Source organism: Apteryx mantelli, chromosome 15 (assembly GCF_036417845.1).
Source record: "Apteryx mantelli isolate bAptMan1 chromosome 15, bAptMan1.hap1, whole genome shotgun sequence".
Classification (NCBI taxonomy): Eukaryota; Metazoa; Chordata; class Aves; order Apterygiformes; family Apterygidae; genus Apteryx; species Apteryx mantelli.
In genome coordinates this window covers 822,997-841,618 of record NC_089992.1, presented here as the reverse complement: position 1 = coordinate 841,618, position 18,622 = coordinate 822,997, and the positions used below count along the sequence as shown (strand labels likewise).

At 50.8% G+C, this 18,622-nt stretch overlaps 1 protein-coding gene across 1 annotated transcript in view; it reads left to right on the top strand.

Moving 5' to 3' along the window:
* FRMD5 (FERM domain containing 5) overlaps nucleotides 1-18,622 on the top strand; it is a 136,787-nt gene that overhangs the window by 99,196 nt on the left and 18,969 nt on the right. The window contains exons 5-8 of the mRNA XM_067305328.1: nucleotides 5,202-5,299; nucleotides 9,546-9,669; nucleotides 11,156-11,243; nucleotides 17,420-17,508. Of these exons, the coding sequence (XP_067161429.1) occupies nucleotides 5,202-5,299; nucleotides 9,546-9,669; nucleotides 11,156-11,243; nucleotides 17,420-17,508 (399 nt within the window). The remainder of the gene's footprint in view (nucleotides 1-5,201; nucleotides 5,300-9,545; nucleotides 9,670-11,155; nucleotides 11,244-17,419; nucleotides 17,509-18,622) is intronic.

Here is an 18,622-nt window from a genome sequence, read left to right as displayed (position 1 = left end):
GTGGAGAAAACTTGTTTCTTCTCTCAAGCTTCTAAGAACTTACTGTGAAAAGTAGAGTGAAATAAAATGCTCAATAGGGGGCTGGCAATGTCCCTTCAATGTTAAAACATCTGCTGCGCCCAGGGGAGCCCGGCCCAGTTCCCGACGGCAGCAGCTTCTGGCTTAGGGCAGCACCTGGCTGCACTGGGAACCTTTTGCCATCCGTGAGCTCTGCAGCTGTAAGCTTGGGTGCATCCAATGCGTCTGTAAGGCAGTAGCTGCTCACAGTGTCCTGGCGCCCTGCTGGGGGGACCACGAAGCGCAAGGATGGAGAAGGCTCTGGCAGCCTGATTGAAAAGCTTTTGCAGCATCCGTTGCTTAGGTCTGTTAGGCTAAGTTTCACCGTGGTAATAATTTTAAGACTATTTGGCTGCTTTCTGCTGGCCACGATGCCTAATGTGCATATCCTGTCTGCTGACGTGCCAGGGTCGATGTGGCAGGCAGGGCAGGAAGCAAAGGATGTCCTTAATCAGCAAAGGCTTCAAAACAGACCTTGCATGATTTATGCCTTAGAAACTCCATTTGCTCGCTCCTGGAGTGTGGCCATTTGTAGACCTCTAAGAAACTTATCAAATCAGTTCAAAGGATCCAAAACTGTTTGGGGGCAAAGAATTGCTGGCTGTTGTCCATTTGGAGCTGGATCACCATGGCCCAGGAGCTGGGCGATTCTCATAACAAGCCATCTAGGAGTCAAGTATTTCACTCTCCTGTCTGTTTTTATTAATTTACAGGTTTATTTAGTTAAAGTCAAGGCTAGTAAGATGATCCAGAGAAACAACATGTGAAGCAATGAAAATAGATTGTTTTTTTCTCTGATTATGCCCTGGATCTAGTTTTCCTGTGTTAAAGGACACAAAACTACTGAGGTCGTATCTTCAAAAAAATAGACCTGTAAGTGGTGCAGGCAATGCAGGTGAGCAGGTCTTTGTAAACAAATCAGTTTGGGTGCAAATAAGGATGTGTTAAAAACCATTATTTTTTGTGTGCAGCAGCAATGCTCCCCTCTTCCTTTGCTTTTACCTATGGCATGTGCTGCAGTCAGCGGCAGTACATTGACATTCCTAAGGAAGGAAGCCCTCTGTATTAAAAAAAAAAAAAAAAAAAAAAAGCAGAAACTTTCTCTTCTGTCTTCAAAGCAGACTATAAGTGTCATTTTGTGCTGTGGACAGTCAGCTACTGCAAATTAAAGGACCACCAACATCATCTTCTGTTGGCCCCGAATAGCCATCAAATGGTGACAAATATCATGTGTCATTCACTCAGACTTGATTAAATTCAACAGCTTGAAGATGTGTAATTCTAAATCTCTCTAAACATCCAGGCCCCACAAAGTTGAGGTGTTATTTTTCCATTGGCATTTGAAGAATCACAGAACACATGCTCTGTATGCCATTAAATATTCTAAATGAATAGTTAAGGTCCTTGCTAATCACATCAAGAATTAAGTAGGCTTATAGAAAGAGCTAAATATATTCCAGGATTTCAGTCTTTGGATTTTCAGTCTATTTTTGCAGGCAGCAAAGGAGAGAAGATCTTTGGGATTTTGCTGTCTTTTGTACAGGGTATTTAGAATATACCTAGGCTCAGTTTTTCACTTTAGTTTTGCATTAATAAGCTCTCTCTATGTTTTTGTTGGACAGATGAGTTAGAAAACAAAAAGTAGAGAATGGTAAGATGTGTCAAAAAAAATGTTTTCTGGAGTTTGCCTTCCTTATGATGGTGTACAAAACTAATGAGAGCTTCAGTTGGGCTTCACAGAAAGAACAACAACAACAAAAAACCCCCAAAACTTAGGTGGTTGTTTGGAAGTCTGAGAAAGTAGTACAGGGCCAAGTCTTCCCACGTCTGACTGCCAGGCCTGCGGTAGAGGCAGGTCAGGAGGAAAGCAAGCATTCATAAAGAGTCCTATACTGTTTTGCTAAGCCTACTTAAAAGTATCTCCATGTCCAGAACACAAGTATTTCTGCTGCTACCAGGGCATGCCCTGTAATCAGCTTTCTTGGGTATGATTGATCTGTTTTTTTGTACAGGCACCTTTTGGGAGACTCACAAAAATGTCCTGGAATAGATTTCACATGGCTACATCTTCTCGTTTTTCTTAAAGACTATTTAGTTTGCAGATTTTATGTTAACTCCTAGCAACTGCAACACTGTGCAGTCATTAGGCCTTAATTTAAATGTGAAATGGCCAAAGACATCTCCTCTGAATAATGACAGCTATTACGTGAGTATTAAACTATGCATACAATATGTTAATTGTATTTCTTTTCTTTAATCAGAGATTAGCAAACATCTGCAGTTGTCAAGTACAATAAGGAAAATTGAAATGCAGTTCACAGATTTACACTTGTGGAGAATGGAAACTTGACCAATTAAGAGCTTCAAAGACAGATCCCTTGCAAAAACAGCAGTACAAAAGAGGCAGTATCACTCTGCATTGAGTCTAGAGCCAGGTGGACTCTAGATTATTACCGAGATAAAATAGTTATACGTCTGTATGAGAGCTTTGCCTTGTGTGGGCATGTAAATCTGTTGTTCCTTCTGCCAGTGGTCCAAGGAGATCTGCTCTGCAGAGACAATTTAACAAAACTTAGGTTTCAAGGGAAGAAAAGCCATTCCTAGGCTCATAACAGGGTGCTCATCGAGAGTGAATTCACTTTGCTAGCGTTACAGGTCCCCCTGCAGTGGGGAAATGAAAGAACACGGAAAGAAGGAAAGAAAGGGAAAGGAGGAGGAAAAACGTCTGAGTCTAGGCAAATTAAGAGATTGAGGAATTCTGCCTGAAGAGAAAGAGTGGCAGCAGGAATTCCTGAGCTGTGACACTGGGAATTTTGAAGCTCGGAATATTTTGCATCATTTTCCTTCATGAACTTTCAAAAGGAAGCCTCGTCACACGGCCCAGGCTGTCCTTGAAAACTCCCCTTTCAAGGTGGATATTTTCAAGGTATAAGCAACCTACAACACATCCAAAAATTATTTGCAAAAACTGCAGAAGTCTAAGCCCTGCAAGGTTTTTAAAGCTTGTTCTAGCTGTTCCCTTTTATTGGTAAATACTTTATCTGTGTGTGTGTGGTTTTTTTTTTTTCCCTCATCACTGTTTTAAAGGGGAAAAATGCATACTGAAAAGAGGCTTGAGGTGGTAGGATGCTTGAAAGGGGAAAGGCTTCCTCTACGGTGGGTTATCTGCAGTAGCGTGCTGCAGCGGCTGTGCCACGTTGAACCGGACGGCGGTTGTGACCCAGGAAGCTGCTGAGCATCGTTAGCATCAGTACGCAGCCTGCTCCATCCCAGGGCCTGCTGCGTCAGCCCAGCCGGGGAGCGCGGAGCCGCTCCGGGGCTGCTTGGGCTCCTTCGCCTCTCACTGTGTAGTTTTGAAAATCATCTCTTTGCAGCAAAGGTGTTTTACTGAATCAGGATGTTAGCAATTTTTGCTGGCAGAACTTTCCCCCCCCCCATCAAGTGCTGGATGCACGCTTGTGTAACCACAGCTTGGTCTGCAGCAGCAGGTTTTATTGTCTACGTTTTGGTCAAATATGAGAGCGCCCCTTGTTTTTCCTTCTCCCAGAGCACTGGGCAGCAGCAGCAGCAGCAGCAGCAGGTTTGAACTTTTATCAAGTTTCCCTGCCAGACCCATTTGTCTTCATCAGTTCCTGTGGACCGAGGGCTGCCACTGCTGTGTATTATTTTCTTTTACGTTAGCTGCTACTATTTAGAAAACCTCAACCACTGAAAGTCCTGGCTGCTAACTCATTCTGGATTGCCAGTCCTCCAGAGGTGATTAAATGGGTAGTTAGAAATAGAGGACTGTTCTCCTCTTCATGAATAAGGGATTAGCTCATCTTTATTATTGCAAAGCAAATTTCTGCTCCTTTTGTTCCCTGCATTTGCTGTATAAAAGTGGTGCCCTGCGCTGGCTGCCCAGGGCACTGGAGTCAGTGGTCTGTACAGCACTGGGCGAGACCCAAATCCAGTGTGGGCTGGCCCCCCTCGCAGGCGCAGCGGGCTCTGCCACTGCCGTCGGAGCTGCGCCCGCCACCGCGGCTGGAGCTTGGGCTGCAAATTCACTTTCCTCCTGTGCCAGGAGACAGGCAGAGTAGTCTTTAATGGCTGGATTTATCTTTAATATATTTTATCTGTGAAAATTAGTGGGTTTTGTCATCATAAAAAAGGACTTGAGAAATCAAGCATGACTGAGATATTGCAGAGAGCAAATCTGAGCATTTAAACATATTTCTAAGCGCTGCAATTTCCATTTTGCTGCTTAACTGTATGACTTACATTTTTATCAGGTTTTCCCAAATGCATTGCCACATGACTTGGCCCAGACTGTTACTTAGGTTTAAATTTATTCAAATATATAATTTTTCCAGCATATTTTGTTTATCTTTTCACTGGGTATGGAGATAGAGATAGCAAGTGCAAGAGGCAACTTGCTTCTAAAGGATGCTGATTTATTATTAATTATCAGCGAACACTGAGGAGATAAGCGGATGCTTACACAGAGACCTGGAAATATGCAGAAAGTTGGGGAAAAAGAATATCTTTTTACATGAAAGCCTGACCTGCAAGGCAAGAATGCAAGAGGGGTGTTGCTTGTCTCGGCTGCAGACGTGCCCTGAGCCCTCGCTGGCAGCCCCGGCCCCGATCCCGCAGCAAACGGGGCGAGATGCCGTGGGCGCTCCGGGGCAGGGCAGGAGACAACCAGCACCTCCTTGTTGATGAGATTTCTCTTTTCTGTTTTTCCCCTGGTGGAAACGCTTGTCTAGAGTACTTCTGTGTAAAAGGGAGCTCGTAATCTCTCTGCAGGTTTGCTCTGCTTTTAATGGCTACGCCAGTGCGAAAGCAGGTTGGTGACAGAGGAGCGGTGACCCAGCTCTGCATCAGGCCTCCGAGGTCAGGGGCTGGCCTCGGAAATGCACGCTGTGCCCTTGCAGGCTCGACCGGGGGTGAAACACCTAAATCCGAGGCCGAGAACTGACGTGCAGCGGGGAGCTGCCTCGTAATTAGCACTAGTTAAGTCCTAGCAAATGTAGTATCTTGTAAACGGACTGCTTGGAGAGAAATGTTAGTGCAAGTGTCTTGTGCAGATATTCCACGTCTAAATTGCCTGTTTAGGTAATTTAAACTTTGCTTAATGAATGGAATATCTCTTTTATCCTCAGGTATTTAGTCTTCCTGCAGATCAAAAGAGACCTCTATCATGGCCGTCTTCTCTGCAAGACTTCGGATGCTGCTTTGTTAGCCGCCTATATCCTTCAAGGTAATGCTTTTTGACAAGATAAATTTGCTTTTCATGCTAAGTACTGATTACATTATTTCACTTACAACAGATCACTGCACTTAGAATACAAATGTCATCTAGCCAGTGCAGGGCTCATGCTTCAAGATTGTACTTGTGTCGTACTGTGCTGGTCTAAAAGAGAATTAGAATTGATATTGTGATCTAAATTGCACCAGAAGCAACCACTCTGCCATCTGTTCTCTCAGAGTTATTCTACCTGGATTCAGGTCAGCAGCATCTCAGTAAAAGGCCCCTTGGCTAATCTAGTGCACGTTTTCTAATTTTGTGCTTGTCCGGTGGCTTTCATCCAAGGATCACAAAGCACTTCACAAAAGCACATCACCTCACTGAAGCAGGTACTATGCATTCGGTGGGGCACCTCATGACTGGGGGGAAGATGACTCAGGACTTCCAGGTCATTTGCTATAACCACAAATACCCACATTTACCAGCTGTACAATGTTGGTATAGTCAGAAAGCTAAAATATTCAGCATTTCCAGTGGGCAGACTGCAAAGGAATTCAGTACAATTCAGAGAAACCTCCCTAGATCTAGACTATTTGTCACAGAGAAAATACTCTCCCAACCTGAGAAATACGACGGGAATCCAGTTTGCCCTGTCCAGCCCACCCACTTGCATGACTGCAGCTGCAGTTACAGTGAACGGCTCTCTCAGTACCCTCTCTTGAAGCCAGCTGGTCAAAAGCAGCTGCCTTCCTGGGACCTGTGCCATCAGCTGCAGCTGCAAACTCAGGTGCAGTGTGGATTTATAGTGCTTTGGGCTATTTCAGGGTAACCTATCATGTGCATGCTCTGATCCTGTGCTGGATGCTCTACTGCTTTAAGGCCAAACAGACACACAAAAGGAGACCTATGACAAAGCACTTTTATTTTCTGGGACTGTACAAGGCCTACGGTAATTCTGGCAAGCCCCAGCAGTTTGCAGTTATAAAGAGGGATCCGGAGTTAAGTGCAGTTTTGCTGACTTCTGGAGCGGATGAACACATCCTTGTATAAGCTCATTTCTTGCTGCTGAGTGCCTTAGGAAAGAAAGTGCTTTTGTCAGCAAGTCTGTACAGGCGCTGGTTGAGTTCCGAACAGGAGATGGGAAAAAATTCTGAAAACCATCTGCGTGGTCTGCTGTCCCTCGTATTTCTACTGCCAAAGTGGCTCTGACTGCTTTTGCCTCGGCTGTCCGATCCATGCCGCAGAGAGCACAGAGGTGGCCGGTGTCTGCTTGGTATGCTGAAACATCCGTAGCACTGAGCATGGGGGTTTCAGGCTTTTTGGAAAAGCTTAGTGCCACTGGCATGGCAAAGAAGCCCGTTGAACGTCGTTAGCGTTGCAACATCAGGCGTTCAGAGGCTGGGAACTTGCTGCATTAGCGCCATGTGTGCGGCCAGGTATCCATCGGGGGCCGACAGCGCCCGGCGCCCCCCACCATGGAAAAGCCCCGGTCGTTCCCGTCTGGAGCACGGGCTGCGGAGACACCTCGGGCTTCACACCAGGGCAAACATGGCACAGTGCCGGGTGATGGAGGAGACCCAGCCAGATCCAGGCTGCTGCCTGGAGACCCGCCTCGGGGTCTGGTCCCGTATTGCCCCAGCTCCCGCAGCTGGGGGCTTCTTGGCTGGGACATGGCGCTGGTCTGAGCCTCCTCCAGGTGCTCGCCGTGGGCCCGTGTGCCACCCTGGCACCAGAGCAGCGGCATGGGGGCAGTTTAAAGGTGGCAGGACACATGCTGAGCTATAGCTGCCAAGCCATGCCGGTCCCTTGGCCCATCAGGTCTTTGCACAGCGTTCCCCAGTGCTCCCGGTTGAAGAATCACAGCGCTGGGGGCCAATGGAGCTGGTGACTCTGGCTGTGCTGGCTGCAGAGGTGGCCGTGCCACTGGGCCCCTGCCTGGCCTCGGTCGCACAGACTTCCTAACTCATGAGCACTGGACTTCAGGCTTTACTCATACTCCTTTCGGAGGTCCCCTGATATGTGTAGTCATAATCCTGGGATGAGTTAGGTAGTTGCACCTGAGGAATCAAAAAAGATGAGTTTCAGTTCTCCAAAGCATTTTTGAGTTATTTCATAGCACCAGCTTATTTCCCCTCTTTTAGTGTTTTAAGCAGGAGGCATAAAAATTAATGTAAAACGTCTACATTTCACTCTGGACCTGAGGCTGGAGGGAATTAAATCAGAGCAAGGTCCTTTCATTCCCAGCGGTGAGACACTGCAGCTTCAGTATTACTGTAAATCACGGAAGGAGATATGCGGCTAAAGAGCATGCTACTCCAACGTGAAATACAGCCTTCTTCAGCTGGAAGAGGGCCATTCTTTTTCCCCCGTCTTCTTTTTTCTCTCCCCTTTTACCACAGCTTGAGTCAAATTCAGATGTAATTACTGGCTGGGTCCCAGAGGGCAGTGGAAGGAGAGAGGAGGAGCTGCTTGCTCACCTTCAGCCCGCTTCAAGGAAAAATCAATTTTGCCTGGGGTTTTTGTCGGCTTTGCTGGGCGCCTTGCCCTGCGCGCGCGAGCTGGTTTTTGAGCGTGGACCGGGATGCGCCGGGCGCTTCGCCTGCCCTCGCTGCGGCGGCTGGGGTTTTCTTTCCTCTCAAAGTAAGCGACAAGGGCAGTTTGTTGGAGGCTCGTGGTCCAGCCGGGGCCGCTCTGAGAGGCACCGACCTCCTGTCACCTGCTGAACGTAAGCCATCTGCCAAGGGTCGAAACAGGTTTTCCGTGAGCAGGGATCAAGCCCTGTATGGAAATCATGCCACCAGCCCTGCTCCCCGCGAGCCCTCTGAACCGCTTTTCCCACGCGGTGGGGACTGCGATTATGAACCTTATCATTACGATCATCCAGTCAACATTTCCCCCTGGTAGCTAAAAAGCCAAAGGACCTTTTCTCAATGTCAGTTTAGAGGTTTCCAACTAATTAAATTTTTTCCAGGCACAATTACATCCACTGGGTGAGCAGAATTCATTTGCTGCTTTGTTTCTAAACAGGCCAGGCTAGTTTTGCGCTTCTGGGTTTGGAAGAAGATGAGTTTGACTGAGCGAGGTGCCTCTTGCATTTTTTTCTAGGCATTGGTGGCTACAGATAGTGTTCCCTGAGTGCCCTGGACTCCTGGGGTGACATTAGTATAGTTTTCGTAGCATTAATCACTGCTTTATTTTACGTAATGTTAAAAGAACAGCAGAAGCTGTGTGAGTCCAGGGGCAAGTTCGAGAGCCGTTTCCTTTCCTGCAGGCCGTCTCGTGGCTGTGCTGCAGGAGGTGCAGGAATGCAATTTTTATTTTGGCAATATTTTTGTTACAGCCGGTGAAAGATCCCAAGTTTTGCAATCATGCAGAGTCAGTGCCTGTATTTTTCTCAACAGCAGGCTGAACACAGTATATCTGCACTAACACTGCAGAAAAAACTTCTCGGTAAATGCTCTCCCACTGAACCCATGCCTCTTTAGCTGCTGGTTTTGAGCACTTTTCTACTGCAGAGGGGGTTTTGGGGGCCACGATGGAGCAAGCTGAGCTCTGCGGTGCGCCCGTGGGAGCAGGACCTCGTGCCGCTGTCCCGCTGCCCGGCCGCTCGGCAGCGCTCGCGCAGAGTAGCCGTGGCGAGCTGCTCTCGAGCTTGCTGTGGGGCCGGAACAGCTCATGGGAAATATTTGGCAAATAATTTGAGGAATTAATAAGTTTGGGATGGTGACCATCTGCTCGCGGGTGATTCCCAAGCAAGCAGTGAAATTAATTGGGCACAGTTAATGCCTTACAAATGATTCATCCTGATGTTAAGCCCAGACGCAGGCGGCGCGGGTTTTCCCAGGCTGCCTCGCCTTGGCCTCGTGCTCCGGCGGAGGTTGGACCCTGTTCCTGTGCCCACCCGCGCTGAGCTCTGCTGCCGGCCTGGCTTCCTGCGCTGCCAGCATTCCCGGGGTGCCCCCGGGCGACTGGCAGGATGGGGAGATGCTCTTCCCTCCCCGCTCTCACGGGCGCCGCAGTCGCCTTCTCCTGCCTTTGGAGCTGCTGTGGGCACTGGGAGCGGGGTGCCCAGCGCCGGCATCCCGGCTGCTTCCCCGTGTCCCACGTCTCGACCCCCAGCTGGTCTCTGAGGAGCCACCGCAGGGCAGAACAGCAAACTCCTTGCTCCCGTTTATCAAAAACTGCATCTCAGCAAACGAGCGTGTTCACAGCGTTAGAAGTGGTTGCTTTGTTATTCATTTGTTCTTTCTTTTACCAGCGGAGATTGGGGACTATGACCCGGGCAAGCATCCAGAAGGCTACAGCTCCAAGTTCCAGTTTTTCCCTAAGCATTCAGAAAAGCTGGAAAGGAAAATTGCAGAGATTCACAAAACAGAACTGAGGTAAAGTCAGCACTGCAGCATAACCTGGAGTGTTGTTTCAAGGGGATAGAAGCATTGACTGATATTAGGGTTATTGATGTGGTGTTCGTGTTCCTATTTCGGGTTTTCAGTCAGGCTGCGGGATGAGTACTTTCATAGCTTTTGTATGCAAGATAAAGCTGAAAGTCAGAAGTTCTCTTGGTAGCATTGTTCACATGTAATAAGAAAGATAGTCTTTAAAGAATGCCTTTAAAAAGGTAGATCATTTTGTTGTACCCAGTTAGAGGCATTGCAACAAATCACCGATAAAGCGAGTAGTAAACAGCATATCCTGTCAGACCGCTGGTCACTGAAGAGCGATGTAATCGAACTGCCGAGGAAAGGTACAGAAAGCGCACATAAATAAAAAAGACATGCGGGCAGTCAGACAGCGGCGAGCCTCCCCTGCGCCTGCTCACCCCCCCCTCGCCCCTCTGCTGCCCTCGGGGGCTGGCGCGGGGCAGTCGCCGAAGGCAGCGCCCAGCGCCGTCTCCGAGGCTCCTGGGGAGGGTGGTTGTCCAACACCGCTTCTAATTTCTCCTCACTCCCAACCTTTTGAGGGGGGCTGTGGGGCTTGTTCTCGTTGAAGTCTCCCTTTCCCCCCCCTTCTCAGGCTGTTTAGTTCAGTTGGGTCCAGCCCTTGACCGGGATCTCCAGTTTTCTCCAGCAGGACATGGACAATAACCAAAATCCACCCTTGATAAATGTACTCTTAGGATCCTCCCCTTGATTCCTTCACGTTCTGTTGGGGGATGGCAGGTGTGCTCTAAGCGAGATACCGTTGGGATATGGCAATGTTCCCACCGTGCTGGCTGCGTTGGTCTTAGGCTGCGCGCCAGGCCGGGCTACTGGTCCCCAAACCCATCCGTAACGGAGAGCGCGAGCCAGGCAAGGAGAGCTGCCGGTGTGCCCGCGGGAAGGGCTGGACGGGGCATCCCGAGAGGCCGAGGCGTGAGACTGAGCTGCGGTGTCTTGGCAGCAGTCCTGCCCTGGCCAAGGCCGGGCTGTAATTTGCTGCTCCTGGTCCTGGCAGGTGGCCCGTCTCCTTGTGCTTTCGCTCCGCAGAAACCCAGCAGACCCCGCTGTTACGTGACGTGGTTGTGCTGCCTTCTTCCTATAAAATTCCCCTCTCCTCCCTAGCTGAAGAAATGTTGGTAGATGCCTGTGCTGCATGTATTTAATTCGGCCCTAAATTTTGCAGATGCTCCTTGATTCTGGTCCTTTCTAGTGCTGCTAGCTTGGCATATCTCCTGCTAAATCAAGCCGGCAGGAAAGAAAAAAGGATGGGCTTTCAGTGCTTGTTTCCTGCTTCATATTGATTGTGCTAACTAATGTAACTGAAATATGGCATGACCGATGCCTCTTGTCGTTAATGGAAACCGTGAAGCTAATGAGTGACTTTCACATTCGTGTCTTTCGTGCAATACTTTCTTTATTTTTTATTTTTTTCTTCTTTTCCCTCTGCTAGTGGTCAGACACCAGCTACTTCGGAGTTAAATTTTCTACGGAAAGCCCAGACTCTGGAGACCTATGGAGTTGACCCACACCCTTGCAAGGTAAAACTGTTTTCAGAAAGCTATTTTTTTTGTTAGATTTTTCACTCTAGCCGGCAGCAAGTTGCAAAGGTACCATTGATTGGTTCCAAGTGCAGCAATTTATCATCTGCCAGCAGATTTTGGCACTGACAGAGCTGTACTATGTGGCATGTGCTGAGTGCAGCTCTGTGGATGCTGCCCTCTCCAACAGAGCCAGCAGTTCTTTGTCTAGACTTAAATAGCTTAAAACGCAAATATGTGCATTGAGGGAAGCAAGGAGATAATTACTCTGAAATTCATCCATAAGAGTATTTAAGGAAGCTATAGGAAAGTGTTTTCGTATGCAGACAACTGTAAAAGACAGTAGCCAATCATCTTTTGCAAAAGCATGTAATTTTGAGGCAATAACAAGGTCAGTAATGTGTCTGAGAAACCAACAACTATTAATCTCCAGAGACAGTCTAACTGTATATTCTTTCCCAGCCAGTAATCTAGTTTTCTGTTTGAAATGCTCTTTATTGACTGCATATGTCATTGCATTTGGCTCTGTGTGGTCCCTTATAATCCCGTCGCATGCAGATGGATGTGGGATGCAAAGCAGACAGAGAATTTTACTATAAAGGAAGTGTCTACTCTGTGGTCATCCAGGGTTTTTAAGTGAATTATGCAGCATAAATACACAGTCACAGTAAATACATCTGGCCGGAGGAGACCTGTCCCATTTCCTGGCGTTCTGTGATTTATGAAGTGGTTGCCTTTACCGCCCCGAAAAGCCAGGGCGGAGGCGGAAGGGCTGCAATACCTTGCCAGCTCAGTTTTCCTGGGTTGCCTGTCGGCCCGGGCCGTGCTGACCTAGGAGCGGTGCCGAGCCTGCGATCGCGACGGGGGCAGGCTGCTGCGCCTTGGCTCCCCACCAGCGACACGAGGATAACGGCACTTCCCGCCCCACGCGCGGGGAAGGGAGAGGGCAGGGAGCCGTGCTGGCCGTGCCGAGGGGCGCTGTGCCCTGCCGTGCCCCCGTGCCTGGGGGACACGCTCCGGCTGCTCCCCCAAGCCCTTGCTCCGCGGGGGCCCCCTGCTCCTGCGCTCCCGCTCCACCCCGCTGGCCAGGAGCCCCCTTGCCCCACAAGCGGTGTCCCTCTGCTCCTTGCTGCCCCGCGTCCTGCTCGTCTGGCCCTCGCCGCCGCCCGCCCCACGCTATTCTTGCCCCGATCCCTCTTCAACACCTCTGCCTCCCGTGCCCACCGCTGCTTCCAGCCCCCTCCATCCCGCTCGTGTCTGCTACCGACCCCTCTCCCTGCTCCGGCTGCTCTTCCCGGATGCTCCTGCCCCGCTGGCCCCTCTCTGGCCCCCCAGACCCTCCGATCTCTGCTGCGGCACCCCGAAGTGCAGATCTCCACCTTGCACCACAACTCCCAAAGGAAGCTGTCTCCTGCCAGCTCGCCGGCCTCTGCAAGCCCGGCTGGCCCTTTGCACTCCGGCCACCCCTGGAAGCTGCTCACAGCTGGCTGGCGGCACACGGCCAGGCTGCAGCGGCTGCCTGGCGTCTAGCTGTGCGTTTGAGCCATCCACTTCCACCCCCGGCTCATAAAAGAGGTTAAGGGGTGGTCTTCGGACTTAGCCATCCCTCAATGCTGTAGCCTGCTCCCTGGCCTCTGGAGGGAAGAAACCCTGGAGGCAAAGCCGAGCTCGGCACTCGCCCGGCCCCGGAGCAGCGCTGCCTCCTCTTGCACAGAGGAACAGGCGCCGGCAGCACGTCGGCTCACCAGCATTTTAAATACCAATAGGCCAGCTCGGAGCAGACTTTCCCTACCCGGCGTGCAAAATCTGACAAGCTGCCTGACGCCTTGTTGATCTCAGAGCTCCCGTGTTTGCTGCCGGTGAGGGAAGGGCAGCAGCCTTAGCGGCCGTGAGAGCAGGAATGAATTTATTCGATCCTCTCTGTGGTATACAAGGGCAAGCAGACTTCGTACCCGCTGGGGGGCCGAGGGAGCTGGGTCAAACAGGAGCAAAATCAAAATCCTGCAAGAAGCCGGCAAACAGCTCTGCCACTCACTCTGCAGCCCCCGGCTCGCTTGCTCCTTGGCAAGGCGTCTTACTGCCTTGCACGCAGATGCCAGCAGAAGGCGGCTGCTTAGCGCTCAGGCTCACAAATACTCAAAAGAGAGTAAAATTCTGCACCCTGCTGCTATTTCAAATTCTGTTTAAGGCCTTGGGTCCATGGCTGTAGTCACGGCAGAGAAAACACTAAAGTCAGCTGTGCTGATACCCTGATGCTGGGTGTGTGACAGTAGCGTTGGGAAAGGGCATTAGGAGAGTTGCTGTTACATTTTCTTATTAGCTAATGAAGTTCACTCAGGGTGCTTTCTATTTTCTGACCAGAACCCACATTAATGTTCCTCTTAAGAGGGATGGAAACAGCAAGGGAGATGCAATATAATAAATAAAGTTCAGCTCTTATCTCGGAGACTTTTACCAGGCCGGGAGGCTCTGGGACGACCTGCTGTAGGAGGCCCAGGGCAGCGATGCAGGTATAATCGCGCGAAGGCCCTGGCCAGCAGCGGGAGCCACCTGTGCCGGCTGGGGGGCTCCGGCCCCGTCACTCGCTCCGCAGACGTGGCCACGTGTTGGGCAGAAATGGGCTGCTGGGAGGAGGAAGCTGCTGCTGGGAGGAAGCTGCAAAGTTGCTTTCCCTTTACAGAGACATTGTGAATTTGGAGACAGAAAGGAGAAGTTACCTCATGGGTTAAAAATTATCTCCTTTTTAGCATGCTGGCTAGACTTGGTTATGCTTGGCTAAGTGTGTTAACAAGAAGTCTTGGACTGAGCACACCTACCTCAGTCCTTTCCACCTACTGCTGATCTCAGCAGGTTTCGCCTTGGTTTTGTCAATGTGTCAACCAACCAGGAAAAACCTAATTGGACCAGCGTGGGGGGGCTCTGAAAGATGCCCAGGGAAGCCTCTTTGCTGAAGTCTTTGCCTCGGGTTTTGAGTTTTCGTTCAGGATTTCATTTCCTGAAGCAGAGTGCCCCTGATGGGGGGAGGGTTGTGTGCTCCTGGGCTGGCGGCGGGCCCTGTGCAGGTGCGCGGGTGGCGGTGCCCCGCATCCCGGTGCGCCCCACATCCCTGCTGCACCCTGCATCCCTGCTGCACCCTGCGTCCCTGCTGCATCCCTGCTGCATCCCACATCCCTGCTGCACCCCGCATCTCCGGTGCGCCCCACATCCCTGCTGCACCCCGCACCTCTGGTGTGCCCCGCATCCCTGCTGCACCCTGCATCCCTGCTGCACCCCGCGTCCCTGCTGCACCCCGCATCCCTGGTGCTGCGGGGAGAGAGGCGCTGCTGCAGCACCTTGCTCTGGTGGGCTAGTGGGGCTGCAGCTTGTTTGTAGCTACCTGGGACCAGGTTACTTGGAGAGTCAAGAGCTGATAATAGAAGAAAAGTGAAAATTAAACCTATGCATCTTGTCACTCGCAACAAAGCCCATTGGAAAGGTGCCGACTGTTAACTGGCAAAAGCATTTTATGGACAGGCAGAAATCTGGGAGCAGTCCGCGGTGCTCCCTGTGCCGAGTTTGTCTGTCGACTCTCGGTGGGGGTCAGCCATCGGAGCAGGCAGCAGGGCGCCCAGCCGTGGAAATCATGTTTGTTGCGCTAAACGATAGCCCCACAATCCCGGATCTCTTTGCGACCCAGCCTGGTCCTGATGGCACCCAAATTCAATGCTCTGGAAGGAGCGTATCACTGCTCTGGAGTTCCTCTACTTTTCTCTTTCCTGGAAGTTTTCCAGCTGCCTTAAACATTGGATGTGAATCAGAGAAACATTAAAATCAGGCTGTGCTGCACAAAAGTGTGTGTCATTCTGAGCTGCCCAGAGATTTGGTGACTGACAGAAATGGTGCTAACCCACAGATGGTGTATTTAATATTTAAAACATTTCAAAAATGCTGGACTGAATTCATGTTAATGCAGACCATTTCCTTTCAGTGACTTCTATGTTTAGCTTCCCTTTTGTTCTTTTTAGCTTATCAAAATTTTGTTTATGTTCTTCACCTTTCGGTCTTGATGCCACGTTCGAGGCCCTCGAGCAGCTCTGCAGGATGGTGTCTCTGCAGCAGGGGAGGTCGGGGCCGGCTCCCGTCCCTGCAGGCACGTGGAGCCGCACGACCAGCCCGCACCGCAGGCTTGGGAAGGAGCCGAGGTGGTAAAAAGTGCTTTGGCCAGCCAAGACTTGAGCTGCCAAGGTTGACCGTGGTCTGCTCTGGCCCCTTTTCTGTGCACTGTAGACAGCAGTGCTGTCACTGGTTAAAGCAATAACCTGGTTTCTGCAAAGACACATGGAAATCTTTCTTCTTCCTCAAGACGTGCCTGTTGCATCTCAGACATGATTAGTTTGGGGATTTATGTCTTGCTTTATGCAGGATATTGGATTGAGTTTCAGGGCTCTCTGCTTTTGGCCAGTTACCCTTGACAGATTAAGATGGATTTTGATCTAATCTGGATTTGAAACCAATTTGCTCACTGTTCCAATTCTGAAGATCTAATCAGGAAAACTAGCTGCCTGCACAGCTTGACATGTATTTCAGGTAACTGTCTCTCTCCGTAGCGAGCCTGGAGCACAAAGAGGGCAACTGCCACCTGGAGCACTGTGCTACAAACGCGGAAATCAAAAATCAAAGCAAATGTCTCTTGCCGCCTGGTTAGATCAGTGAATGCTGCATCGGGGATGCCGAGTGGGAGAACTGTAACCCTGAACTAAGGGAGATAAAGGAAATCCACGACTTTTTGGTCTGAAATGGGACTTTGCTGCGGGAGAGATGACAGATGGTGGCTATAGCTCCACAGTAGAAAGCAGTTTAACGCGAAAGAATTGACCTTGTTTCTATGCGATCATTTTAGTAGGTAACTAATACTTTCTAAGTTTCCACTTGCACCAAGACGCTGTTATTTTAGATGTAAATCATAAGCGATCTGCATGACCCAGGTTAGCGTGAAAAGGCTGGTTTTGGCCAGCAGTCGAGGCTCTGCAGGGAGTGGGACCGGGCCTCGGACCCCCCCCCCCGGGTCACGAGCTGAGCTGGCGCCGCGGTGGCTTCGGAGGTGCGGGACAGGCAGAGCACAGCAGCCCGTGGACACCCAGCAGAGACACCCGCGCCATCGTGCGCTGGTCTGACGCATCCAGCCCACTGCGGCTCTGGGCGAGGAATCTCTGAGCGGGGCTAGGACGTGCCCCAGCTGTCCGGGGGGGCCTGCCCCCAGCCAGCACGAGCGTCCCAGCACGGCAGCCCTGGGCAATCCTGCTGTTTGTGGCCCGACAGCGAGCGCCGGGCCAGCCCTGCTCGCCCCTAGCGCTCCTTCGTGCTGCGCTTGCCACCGCCAGCAAAGCGTTGCTGGAGAAGGCGTGCAGGCACCAAGCAAAAATCCTGCTTCCGTAACATCGGTTGTAAAATTCTTTGTCTGCTTTTTTGCCAAATGCACCGGAAACACCATGTCTTGTGCTGCCCCGTGATGTGCAGATTTCATTCAGCTCAGCATCCTTCTAGAGAAATCCGAGTGTGGGTCAAGCATCTAGCATCTAAACGAAAGCCAGAGTGAATCTGAACAGCTGTTGAGCAGCCCCAATTGCTCCATAATACTTTTGAAATTCAGTGTATATCTGTTTTTTCCATGAACACCCATACAGTTAGCGATAGCTTCCCTGGAGTCTAGATGTTATGATTAAATTAAACTGCTGGCTTGCTCTGTACATGACACTAATTACTGGTTTTAAACTGTCCCGATGCTGGCCAGCTGCACTAGCTATAAATGCCGTGCAGAGATCTGAGGGAGTCAAAAGTTTAACAGGTTTTTACCGTTTTACAGTTTATTTATTAGTGAAAGAATTGGTGGTGTGCAGGGCACTATCCTCATTGTTTATTACGTACTAGTAAATCGATAGGACTGCTGGAGCTGGGAGTTATATTGCAGTTTTTCCTCATTAAGTCTGCTGAACCAGCCTCTTCTTTTATGCTGCTGCAGATTCCTATATATATGCAAGATATCATGGTCTAAATAAAACTGTCAAGAACTGTTCTGTTGGCAAAATTAAAACTGAGGATTCATTAATGCCACCTAATTTAGGACTGAGGGTTGCTATTGACTTGTAAACTTTGCCAGCTCTGCAACGTTGTGATGAGAAGCTGTTATTGTGTTCCAGGACGTGTCAGGAAACGCGGCGTTTTTGGCCTTCACTCCCTTCGGTTTTGTTGTTCTGCAGGGAAACAAGAGAGTTCACTTCATCAAATGGTGAGTTCTCCTGACTTGCCGTCGCGCTCTAGTCTGTCTGGCTTGTTTTAAGCAGCTCCCACCAGCTCATTTGTCCTCTCTCACTTGCAAGGTTCAGGAGAGGACAGTGGTGGAGGGATGAGCGTTGCACTCGGCGCTGGCCGGGGCCCCTCGCAGAGCGCCTGGTGCTCCCGGGGCGCTGGTGCCCCGCGTTGCCCCCGTGGTGCCCCAGGGACACTCTGGTAGAGCTCCTGCCGGTGGCAAGGTGCATGGGTGGTGCCAGCGCTGGGCGCCTTCCTTGGGGCATTAACAGGCAGCGGTGGGGAAGAGGCTACGTGGCCCAGTGAGGGACGGTGGCAAGCGCAGCCGGGTCCCCGTGTCCTAGCTGGGGGTGCAGGGCTCAGTCCCCGGCTGGGAAGGGGTTGGAGGAGAAGGAATGGAGGGACCTGATGCTGCAGGTAGCTGGAAAAGCCGTTCTGTGCCCAGCACGCGTTTGCACCAGCGCGCCCTCGAGCTCACGCGCCCGTTCCTCAAATGCACCGCGTTAGGTTAGACGGACGCTGAGCCCAGGGACGCCTGCGCCAATCCGAAACGGTTCATTTAAACCACCCTCACCCTGAGCATCGCTGCGCACCCCCAGCAGTGACACTGCAGAAAGCCCCTCTGAGCCGGCGCTGCCAGCCGGGACAAGCAAGGGACGCTGGGGAGGGTTATCCACGGCAGGCGTTTCTCAGCCGTAGCTTCTCCTTTCTCGGCTGGGTTCCTGCCCCAACGAACACCTCGCAAGGGCATCGTAGTCTGCTTGGTGAAGGCCTTTTGGCTCTCCTCGCTCTCGCCTCCCTGCTTTGCCCCTCGAACCTTGGTGTTTCTTCCCCTGGAAGTGTCTGTCTTGTATTCGGGTGTACCTCCTGCTTCGATGGCCGCGTAGGTGCCATCCCGTCTGTTTGCAGTTCTCCAGGCCGTTCCCAGTCCCAGTGCTAAGACGTGTGTGTCCTGACGCTGGTGTCCCACCTCCTGGCCCTTTCCACCCAACCGATGTGTTAGCAGCGCACAATTTTGTGGCTCTTTTGTAGGAGCATGTGGAAGGGGGACAGCAAACAATATCAGGTCTGTGCCAAGACGCCCCACTGTCAAA